At 32.0% G+C, this 12,352-nt stretch overlaps 1 protein-coding gene across 1 annotated transcript; it reads left to right on the top strand.

Annotated features, from left to right (window-relative positions):
- Positions 1–6,644: 6,644 nt before the first annotated feature.
- On the top strand, positions 6,645–7,572 carry LOC105164366 (ethylene-responsive transcription factor ERF039). The gene has a single exon (XM_011083004.3). The coding sequence runs from the start codon at positions 6,657–6,659 to the stop codon at positions 7,407–7,409; it is 753 nt and encodes a 250-aa protein (XP_011081306.2). The 5' UTR covers positions 6,645–6,656; the 3' UTR covers positions 7,410–7,572.
- Positions 7,573–12,352: the final 4,780 nt, after the last annotated feature.

Below are 12,352 nucleotides of genomic sequence, written 5' to 3'. Positions count from 1 at the left end.
TTGAATGGGAAGAACTCGAGTCAAATATCTCAAAATTCTTTCAAAACCAAAGAGAGATCCAGAAGACAGTTCAAAAAACCATGGATATAGCACATGCCTATGAAAATAGATCTCTTCAACCAAAAGATGAACGACATCCTGAAGATCATCCCAACTCTACATAAGGATCTTATGGATCTAAAAGCTTAAGTCACAGATCTGAAGACAAAATCGACAAATGCCCCTAAGACCTCCAGATCTACTAGGAACGTATCGGGATGGTTTTGGACCCCAACCTTCTCTACATCAAAAGGGAAAGACAAAAGAGATCCCAAGTTGAAGAGACGAGAAAATCTAATTCTTGATATTATCAAAATAATAAAATATATAATAGAGCTATCAAAAGTAGATCTATCGGATCTGCAAAAAATAGCAAGATCCTTTTCTCTATTTGGGATTATGGATTTAGTTAACTTCCAAACCAACAAATTCAATCCAACAATACTTGTGTCGGAGGGAAGCATAGATTCAAATGATTCTCAATAGGAACATCAAATGAGAAAAATTTTGAATTTCCACACCAATTCCACCCCCTCATTCATGGTAACCAGATTGAGTCCATAAGAAATCTAAGCAAATGCCGGCAAATACACCATGGACAAAGATCATACTCCAGCCTTTGCATCCATGTAGCACTATACTAAACCTGGATATCATTGACTTTTCATATATTAAAAAGTTGATAGATGAATGAGTTGCAACTACGAAAATAACAACAACCATGTTGAAACTCAATAGAAGAGCTTCAAACAACTATTAGAGTTAACCTTAGAAGGTTGGGTGAAAGTTGCATGAGACAATATCTTAAAAGACACCAAAAAGGAATTGTGGCTGGAGAATCCAAAGGTACAATTGCAAAAACAGACTCAGAAGGCTGATTAAACTACACTTCATCGAGAATGGATACTTCAGCAACAATAGATTTGGTAAGACTAGAGAGTACACACATGTTTTCTTTGGTTTCAATTAACGAATATTTCTATAATAGATTAGTATATCTATTAATTTCAGAAATACTTTTTCCAGAGTGGAGTACCAACCGAAGTAGCTGCCCTTATGTTCCTTGAAAAGATCTGCAGTTCATGGAGGAAAATATTGATCCAGTCATAGAACTGAATTTTGTAGTAGGAAGAATGCCTTTCCTCAAAGATAAATTTAAAAATTGATGTTATCAAGCATCTATCTAAAAGAACATGAAGCGATTGAGACGTAGATAAAAAAGAGCACCTTTCTGTTGTAATGATAATAATTTTCCAACTATAATAAGAGAATCAAATGAGCAAAAGTAGAGTAGACAAAAGAATAGCTACTCATACACAAAAAGTTCCAAATAATCGTCTTTTAGAAAATGATCTTGGTGTACAAAATCAAAAGTTAGAACATAAATCTGGATCTATAGAAAAAAAAAAAAAAAACCACAAGAAGGACTTTCATACTAACCCACATGAGAGAATGAAAGTTTCAAAAATTGTAACTGTAGGACATGTGTAGCAAGAGATCATATATTACCATACTGCCCACAAAAGCATGGTACACTAAGAAAGTTTACTACTGTGGGTTGGTGCTTATGTACCAATTCAAAGATTTTCCCTCATATGAAAGTATTTATGATGAGGAAATAGAAAGTGATCCGCATAGATCTTCAACCAAATTAGAGTATTACAATAAATGCGATAGGCTTCAAACCTCTAAAAATCTGCGGGGATTCTTTTCAAGAATGACCATGACAAACATCAATATGAAAAAAAATCATGCGTCAAAACTCCAACTCAGTCCATATAATTAATGAATCTAGAATTGAAGGAATCAGAAGAGTCCATAATCAAATTGGACTCAAACAAAAATAATCTATAACGAAAATTCAGGTGAATTTGCTTTTCCTATGGAACTTAGTGGTGATATGATGGATAAACAACTTATTCTTAAAGAAGAAATTCTCACATTTTTCGATTTCTCACATTTCGGTATCAGGACAATATGCGTGAAATGAAATTCAATTCATGTAATAACAAGTCCTGATTAAGACTTCAAAGTACGCAAGTCATTACATCATTATCGACAATATGCCAAAAATTCTAGGAAAATAATGGGAGCACACTGTTAGGGTCAGGGGACTTGAGAGGATACATCTAAAATGTAGCTATGTTAACTCCATCCGCGGTAACGGGCTGTTGAAGATGATTGTTCATGGCATTCATGATCTTTGGATGTATAGTATTTATGACTGTAGTAATGTTGTCAGCCGGCGAATTTGGCCAAGAAAATCTCATTATAAACTTGATCCACGATAAAATTTGATGCTAATATCAATTTTGAGTTAATTAGCAAGTAAAACTTTCATTGATATTATACATTGTTTAATATATATTTTAAACAATTCGTTGCTAAATTACTGAGCAAGTAAATTTTCATTACTAAATTCATTAGCAAGTAGATTTCTTGTAGGAAATAATATTTTATATACTTTTGCATTAGAGAAATTACTTTACTAATATTTTATTTGAACATTTCCTTCTGAATTTCGAATAGTATTAGCATAATTACTTTCAGTGTTACTTAAAATTAATACTTCCCTTTCTATTATCCAATTATCATGAAATTTTAGTTCATTCCATTTTATTTATCTTCTAGTACTAATTTCAGAGCTACGAACATTAGTTTCAAACAACATTATTAGTTCTAACGAGTTATTATCTTGTGTCCTACAGTTAGGATTCAGGGCATGAAGAAGTTTATAATATATCCTGTAACATGCACAAATTAATTCAGATCCGGGTGCATAATTATACCCACATGTCTTAACATTTAAAGTTAATGTATCAAGTATATTCACATCAGATAATGATAATTGTAAATTAGGATAATATTAAAATATACTGGTCCATGGATCAGATTATATTATTATTCCAATTAAAGATTTTTTCAGTCTAAATTTCTTGCATCTCTAAAGACAGTTAAAAAGATTTTTGGTAAATCTTCTAATGTTAAGGGCTTAAAAGCAATTTGCAGAAGTCCTATATGCAAGAATTTATCTTCTTCCTGATAATATTTTATATCCGTAGTGTATAAAAGTCTTATTACTTTTTCTTTATTATCAAGAGCTATAAATTTTTCAGTAGCTGTCACTATTTATTTAATTTTCATAAAATCAAAACGTCCAAAATTATAAGTTAATTTAGGACTAATGTTAGTAATTTTTATTTATTTAATTGATCTATTTTTTTTTTGAATCTCATATTCTTCCGTCATTGCATTTTTAATAGAATTAATACTAGTACTAAAAATATTTTGCATATTATGCAAAGTAAAAAATATTGTTGAATTATCCTGCCAACTCTGATAACATGGCTATGATACCATGAGACATGGCCTGAAACCATGCAGGGATCGATACATTGCCATTAAGTCCATCCACATAGGCAGAAGGTGAGCGATAGCAAAACAAATAAACAGAAATTCAAAAAATATTATGATAGATATAGTAAGAAATTAAATAAACTTGGAAAGAGCTAAATATTATAACATTTTACATATTGATAAATTAATAAGTATCAGCTCAGTCTAAAACATCACAAGAAAGCCTAAAAATGCCTTCCTCTGGCAACAGTTTAGCCTTTGGCAAAGAAACATGTTACATTTAACCCCTCAAAATGATAGCAAGTATTCGACGTGCCATGCATGCTGACAATTATTGTTCGATTTTTTTTAATAAGATTCGATTTATTACTACTATCAATTTTTATAAATTAAAAAATATATTCAAATTAAGATTCTGTTACTAACAGTAGACTATGTAAGGAGTGGGTCGGTCTCCGCCAAGTATTACAGAAATTTAAATATAGTTACAAACCTTTCTATAACAAATTACAATGGCCCTAAATAACAGAAATAAAGTTACAAGTACTAAACCAAGAAAATGTAACAGAATAGTAAAAGGGGTCATCAACAGTTTGTAAACGGCTCAGGAGCCTTAAGACCCAGGGCCTACAAAGGCCAAAGGCCACAACCCTTACCCGGTTGCACAAACAACTTAAAGCCACAAAAGGCTTTATGAAAACCACTAAGGTTCCACCAGAATATCCACAAAGGAATGCCACGAAGGCTTTATCAGAAAAACCACAAAGGTTGAGCCACAAAGGCTTTAGGTCGTATTTCAGAGAATAGGAGAAGAAGTAGAATACTGGTTAACTTGCTTAACCCTTGAACCATAATAGACCAGCTATTTAAAGGGGCCATCTATTAATGGCGGATTAACTGCCATAGATTGGGAAGGCAAGAACACAGAGGCCCAAGGGGTTATGGGAAGAACCCTAGGAGTCAGAGGAGAAGAAGAGGAGGCGGGGAAAGGGAAAGGAAAATGGTTAGGGTTAGTCAGATTAGGATATTTATATTTAGGGTAGGTGGGTCGGAGCTTTGTGGGTCGGGTCAAGTGGATAGGTGGCCCGGTGGGCCTTAAGTTGTTTGGCCGTCCAGTGCAAGTTTGGGCCACAATTATTCAATAGACTATATACCAACATTCATATACCTCGAACTCACAATTTATTGCTTGTAAGGCCTTCATATGACAAATTGTTGTTCATATTGATGCTATTGCATCTCATTCAATCATCTACCTTTCGAAGAAAAAGGGGAAAAAAGGTGAAAAAAAAAAGGGTTCAATTAAATCAAAGTTTTAATTGTATTTTTTAGCATTAGATATATCTTTGGGGGTACAAGTTACTGTTTTCAGTCACTTCCTTGGTACGTATGGTTTGATTCTACCCAAAGAGAAAAAAAGGGAGGAAAAAAAGAAAAGGAACATGTGATACTACTTCTTTTTTGCATTTCTCTTTTGGTCAAAGTAGAATTGTGTGTAAATCCAAGAAACCTTTCTCTCTCAAATACCATTTCTTTACTACTCTTAGGTTGAATTATTAATCACCATGTGCCTACTGCACACTTCATACTACTCTTTATATATCTTTACTTTATGCATTTTACAATAGAAAGCCAAAAATTCTTATCCGAGTCAGATTTGATCGAATTAGATTTATTATAAAGTATGTATATCAAATTTATTATATGATTGGTCATTTTTTCTAACTATACATCAATCACTTGACAAATGTACTGCACTTATTATATAATTGGTTTATGTTTAGTCGAATCGAATTCGGACTAAACCTTCCCATAAAAAGCTCTTTGGAAGTCTTCCCTCGCAGTACAAATAATGATCTTAATTTAGGAAATGTTTGCAAAAACAAAAAAACAAAATAAATTAGAGAAACGATGAAATAGATTATGCAATCGAAGGTTAGAGTGTTTAAATATGAAAAATAGAGCTAACATCCATGTGTAGAGTGCCGGAAAAATAGCAAGAATTCATGCAGCCTTGTCGTTTGAGAAGTAGAATTAATGAGAAAGTTAGTTTAACTTATCTAGTTGACTAACCTAAACTACTATTTATATATGGGGTTATTTGCAGATACCCCCAAAATGTATGGGAATATTTGCACTTTGCCTCCCAACTGTTTTTTTACAGTTTGACACCCAACCTTTTAATTTTAATGCACTTTGTTTTTCGAGAAATAATTTACGGAATATTCTGTCCGTATGTCTACACGCGCCTGATCAAGGCGATTTTGGATTCGATAAAGTTATAAGGGTTAAATATATACAACCCTCCAACCTATGGGATTGCCCCCAACTTTTTTACAAAACCAAAAAAAAAAAACAAAATAAATTAATAACTTAAAAAATATGTGGAGAAAAATACTTAAAAATGGAGAAAAAAAAAAGGAAATTTCCAGAAAATTTAATATTTTTTCAGCAAATAAACCACTTCACATTACAAGCTAAATGTTATGGTGGCACGGATTGAAATACACATGATTTTTTTTCTTTTTTTTTTTTTGGGGGGGGGGTTGGATTTTTCCTCTTTTTATACTATAGTAGTGTGTTTGATTTTGTTGGGGAGTTGCACTCTTTCGCGATTTTTTCATTTGGGTTGTTGAAGTTCAATTCTTCATTTGGGTCGATGATTTTTTCTTATTTTTTCATCTAGATTTCTTAAATCTTTGTAATATTCTACTAACTTTATGGTGTTGAAGTTTTTTGTTTGCTTTGAAGTTTAAAGTTTTTTTTCTTTTTTTTGTCGGTTTAGGGGTTTTACATATCTGATATTATAGAAAGTTCATGCTTTTTTGTTTGATTTTATTTTGTAATGTGAAGTTGTTATCTGCAAATTATGTATTGAATATTTCCGCATTTTTTTGGATTTTTTCCAATTTTTTTATTTATTTTGTTTTTATCAAAAGGGTTGGGTGGTAAAGTGCAAATAATCTCATACATTTGGGGGCTCTGCATTAAACCTTATAATTTTACCGAACCCAAAATAATCTCAGACGCGTGTATACTTGCGGACTGAATATTCCATCATTATTCCTTAAAAAATGCAAAATGCAACTGAATCAAAAGATTGTCTGGAGAAGTATGAAAAAAAAAAAAGGTTAGAGAGCAAAATGCAAATAACTCAATACATTGGGGTGTCTGCATTTTACACGTTTATTTATTTATTTATACATATATTTTTTTACGATAGTAGATCTCCACCATATATACAAGCAAGGTACTATATAATGCCAAAGATCTCAGTTCTTAACCACCGAACTCCACCACCAAGAATGGATCAACAATTCACCATTTTCGATTGTATGCATGATGAATCCACCGCCGCCGCCACCATTACCACCACCACCACCTCCTCTCCATATTTCTTCTCCAGAGCCGAACCCAGTACAACTGATCATAACAAAATGAAAAGAATAAACAAGATTTCCACAAGAATTAACCATGGCGAAAGGAATGATCACCCCACATTCCGTGGAGTTCGGAGACGAAGCTGGGGCAAATGGGTCTCCGAAATCCGGGAGCCCAGAAAGAAATCAAGAATCTGGCTGGGAACCTTCGCCACCGCGGAAATGGCGGCCCGAGCCCACGACGCTGCCGCCATTGCAATCAAAGGCCGCTCTGCTTTCCTCAACTTCCCTGAGCTGGCCCAGCAGCTACCCCGTCCCGCCTCCAACTCCCCGAAAGACGTCCAGGCTGCTGCAACCAAGGCGGCTGAGCTGATGGTTTCCGCTGCCGAGCACGGCAGCGACAGAAATGCTCATATGTCTCCTATATCTTCGACCTGCTCAGCTGATAATGACAACATTGACGATGCTTTTCTTGGTCTGCCGGATCTTTTCTTGGGCATCAGCGGCCACTACCAGCTTGATGGGTGGTTCTGCACGGCGGCAGCGGGGGCACCGTTGCTGCAGGTGGCTGGTGGTGAAGCGTTTCATGGTGAATTCTCGCCGGAAGACTTCGTACCTTGGGATTGCAGCTGAATACGTCGGCATTTCAATCAGTTACGTTATTGTTTACAAATTAGGCAATTAAAAAAGAAATCATAGTTTTATAGTAATAGTACCCTTCTTCAGTTATATTTACCGCATTTAATGCAATTTATTCATGTAATATCGTAAATGAGTAAATTATTTTTTTACTAAAGTAATTTTTTCCTCTATCTTTGTTAAAAAAAAAGCAATTTTACCTTATTATCTAAGAGGGTAAACTATTTTATATTAAAAATATAAAAATATAATTTACTATTTTTTTATAAGAGAATACTGTACAGATATCACATAGAATTACTTGTATTTTTTTTTTCTAATAGTGTGAAAAAACGTTGTTGAGTAGGATTGAAGCTTTGTCATGAAAATTTGTTCTATGTTTTCGCGTCAAATGGTGAAGATGACATCCATTACAATTTAGTTTTAAGGGTATGGTGAAGAACGTGTGGTTTTCATTATTAATTAATTCGGTGTGAGTTGAAAGCCGCATGTGAATAAGTATTTATTATTTGACAAAAACTAGGATTCATGACTTTATTTATGTCTCCGAGGTTGTACAAATAATTTTGTTAAGTTGCGTAGATATATACCTCCCAGTTCATTACAAATGAGGGTTTGAGTGGTTTATAAATTTTGACGCGTCATCGGTGTAATGTGTATTTTTAAAGTAAGATTGTAAAATTTATATAAAACCATTGCAGATAATAATTTTTACGATAGGGTATTGATCATGTTGTATGGTACATCAAAAATAAACTCGCGATTCTTTGCTAGGTGTATTTTAAGAATTGCTTTTTAACTTTGTTTTGTATTGTTAATGTAACTTAAAATCATGAGTAATTCAAAAAAAATTAATTTCTAGTACTACAAGTACAAGAGAACTGCAATTTTAGTCGTGTTGAAATCAATTTTGGCAATTTGACCATGTAATTAAAAATAAATAATAATTTGAGGACAATTCTAATCGAAAATTCAAAAAATTACCCAAAATATACTTGTGTTTGGGCCCTTGACACGCTAATTTAGGGCTGGAAATTATTTTGAATTTCTTTTAATTGTAGAATCAAATTACCGAAATTAATTTCAACATGACCAAAATTATCACCCTCTATACTAGAGAACTAAAATTGCAATTTTCTCGTTCATAATTATACTTACGTACGTGGTCTAAGTTTTACGGTTTATTATTCCTGAATTTCCCTAACATCGTAAAATTATACTTCGTCTCTCAAGCTTTCAAAATTATACTTGCTCCCCTTCTGAAAATACTTAATTTGTTAAGTAGTAGAAGTGAGTTTTTATTTTATCTTTCATCTAAAATTAAAAAGTAAAAAATAATAAATTTATACTTCGGGAGGAAATTAATTAATATGGTTGTACAAATGACCTTAACTGCCACGATGGGTGCACCCGCATGACTGGACAACACATAACAAAAAAATTATTTTTGTTCCGAAGGGGAGATAGTACAGAAATTGGCCCGACTCTACCCCCATTATGTGGTGACTTGTCTCTTATTATTTAAAATGACGCTCTAAACAACCGAGCTAATGCCTTTGTTTATCTATGATAATAAGACAATTTAAAATAATTAATACAAAAGATAATAAACATATTATATAGAATGTTCATCGTGTCAAACACACGCCCCAAATAGGGAGTGATAAACTCAAAATTTTAAAAGAATTAATAAAAGCTTCCTTGAGGCGCATGATAAAACACCCCGGATCAATGACAAACAAACTTAGTAAAGCGCGTAATAGAACGCTCTGAAGCCAATGACGGTCTGAATTGCTTGAGCCGTGAAAAAAACAAACTTTCTTGAGGTGCATAATAGACGCTTCGAGACCAATAACAATCAGACTTTTCTTAAGGCGTATAATAGAACGATCCAAAGTTCATGAATATCAAGCTTCTTTAAAACACATAACAAGACACCCCGAAGCGAGGAGTAAATATCAAAACTCCTAAAGAAATTCTTAGACAAGAAATTATAACCATACCAGTTAAAAAGAATACAATAAAGCATCCAGTGAGAAAATAAAAGGCCCATTATAAATAAACCTTCCACAAATATTAAAGTTCAAACTCAAGTTAACACCAGAGTAGCGACAATATTTTTATAACCTCGTATTAAAATTACCTTCATCACGGAGACATTATCTCACCCCCAACGGATAAGACTAAGCCTAGCAATTATGCTCTCACTAAAACCAAATTAATAAATTGGCTTCTACGGAAACGATATTTTATGTAGACTATTGTTCTATAAGGGATATAGTTACAATAATTGGGCTAATCCATTTCGAAATTATTCTCATACTTAACTTTTAAATTTTTTATCATCAGCAGTTTAAAATAGAATAGGGTTGCGAAAGAACCGATAATCCGATTTAAAAATCCTAATTATTTTAAGGATATTCAGGAATTGAGAGCCGTTGATGGAGAAGAAAATCAACACACAAAAAATAAATCTATTTTAATAATAATTATTAACCTATTATAATAATAATTATTTATATTATAAGTTAAATACATATATTATACTGTACTATATATTGATTCTCAATCGAAATTTATAATGTAAATATTATCTATTCACTTCTAAAAAGAAAATAAAGATTAAACAGTAGCAAATAACATTAATTTGTCTCATCAGACTACTAACGAAAAGCATATAAAAAAGTAGGTAAAGTAATTTAAAGCACATATATACTTATAATATAACAACGTCAACTCAAACTTTATGAGCGCTAAGAATAATTAAGCAGGCAAATCCATATATTTTTATCATGTAATTTGGGGTGGTAACTTTTAGAACAGTCCAAATATATAAGTGGCAAATTCATTTTATTATTTTTTAATTTTTATACAAGTTTTATCCATTTTTTATTGAAAAACAAGTAATAATTTTGTCGAAACTTAACTATGTGTGAGACTCACAAGACTAAAAATTGGGAATTTTCCAATTTTGGAGGAAAAATCCGTACTTATTTGCAGGTAAGGATTAAAATTGCTATATATCAAATTTGTAGCATAAATATTGTCATCATTAGAGGTGGTAGGTGATTTGAGCAGCCTCGTGAGCTGGCTGGACTCGAGCTCCAGTTTCTTGACCTGTTTGAAAGCTCATGAGCCGACTTGCCAACTTTTTTCTACTTTTTAACTATTTTTATATATTTAGAAATACGTGTAATATTATATCAAGTTAATATAAAAAAATATTTATAATGTATTAGAATTATTTTAAAAAAATATCTCATATTTTAATTTCATATATCATCATAAGAGTATAGTATTCCAGTATCTATCTAAAATTAAACATTACCAACAATACAACTGTATTATTATTATTATATTTAATATTATTATTATTATCATCATCATCATCATCATCATCATTATTGAAGTCAAGAGGTTGCTCAATGAAAAGCATACAATTAAAGTCTTCTCGATTTTCCATCAAGAGAATATATTGATGGAAATAAATCTTAATGAATTTGAAATAAATTATTTAGAGGAATAAATATATACTCTAAAATTCCAAATATTTGGCTAAAGAATTAATCAAAAGGAAAAACTTTTCTATTAAAGGAACACATTGGCCTGTTTATAAATTTAAGTTTTGGGATAAACCATTTGAATATAAGGCAAGATTGAAGAGAGGCCAAAATATAATTAAAAAATGAATTGAAGAAATCAAGAAATTATTTTTGACAATTTCATACAATTTTCAGATGCAGACGTCTCTGCAGAGAATTGTGTTAAATAACTTTGGATAGCAAATTTATTATACCATCAGCAAATTGCTGGTTATTATGCTGACTAATGAATTATCTTTATTTTTCAGGAATACTCCCTTAAAAAAAAAACGAGGGAGGAACTCCTCTAATAAAAAAGGAGGTAGATTTCGTCCAGGTGATAAAATACGCCATGATAATATGGCATTAATAAGAGAAAGTATTTTGGAAATTAAAAAATATAATAATATGTTTGAACTCTTCAAATAATTTTTTGAATTTAAAAAAGAACAAAAAAAATTAACAACTGGTGAATCATCACCTTAGCATCTTACGCAATAATATTGCAAAAAGATGAAGATGAATTAATTAACTATAAATTCAGTGAGAACCACGAGGTGATAATACTTCTTGAGAATGATGATTTGAGATGGGAAAATCATCCATGGTATCTGATGAAGAGATATTTTGATGTAGCATCTTTTACAGCAGGGTCATATAAACCAAGAGCATATTATAAATGCTTAAGGCAACTTCGAGTGTTGAAATCAACCACACATTCTCTAGTAATTGAAAGAAGTTCAATTATTCGAAAGCGGTAATTAAAAAATTCATCACTGCTATTGAATGGGGAATTGATCCATTAGGTGAAAAATAAAATCTACACCCAAAATCAAAAAATTATATAAAATTTAATTATTGGGATTATATCGAGGCATTCAATAAAGCCTTTCTCTATGAAAATTATAAGAGAAAGCACACATGATTTTTTAAACTCTATCCATTGGTCTTCCAGCAAGAAATACGAAATTAGGTGTGTCAATGGTGGATAAATTTTGGTCCAACAATCTCTATTCTCCCTGAAATTTTTAGGAATACTATACGAAGTGGCTGAATTATTCACCAAGAATTATCCAAGCAGGAAAATCAAGAAAATGGGTCGAAGGAATGACTCTCTCTATTTCTTTATGGAATTCTCCATTCCATGGATTTGAAAATGGTTACCAAAAATAGGAATTACCCTAAAATTTCATGTATTAAAAGGTGATATTGCTAAAATTTTGGAGCAAGTTAATGCAGATTGATCATAAGATCAAGAAATACTATGGTTAAGAGATTATTAATGAGATGGAGGAAAAGCTGCAAAAATACAAAATTCTTGCTGAGAAAGAAGAAATCAACTTCCAAATCCCTTTG

Source organism: Sesamum indicum, linkage group LG6 (assembly GCF_026168435.1).
Source record: "Sesamum indicum cultivar Baizhima isolate 11 linkage group LG6, ASM2616843v1, whole genome shotgun sequence".
Classification (NCBI taxonomy): domain Eukaryota; kingdom Viridiplantae; phylum Streptophyta; class Magnoliopsida; order Lamiales; family Pedaliaceae; genus Sesamum; species Sesamum indicum.
This window is presented reverse-complemented; position numbering and strand designations above follow the sequence as displayed.

What these genes read in the sequence shown, in the direction of transcription:
- LOC105164366 (XM_011083004.3), top strand. Translation starts at nt 6,657, where the DNA reads ATGCCAAAGATCTCAGTTCTTAACCACCGAACTCCACCACCAAGAATG.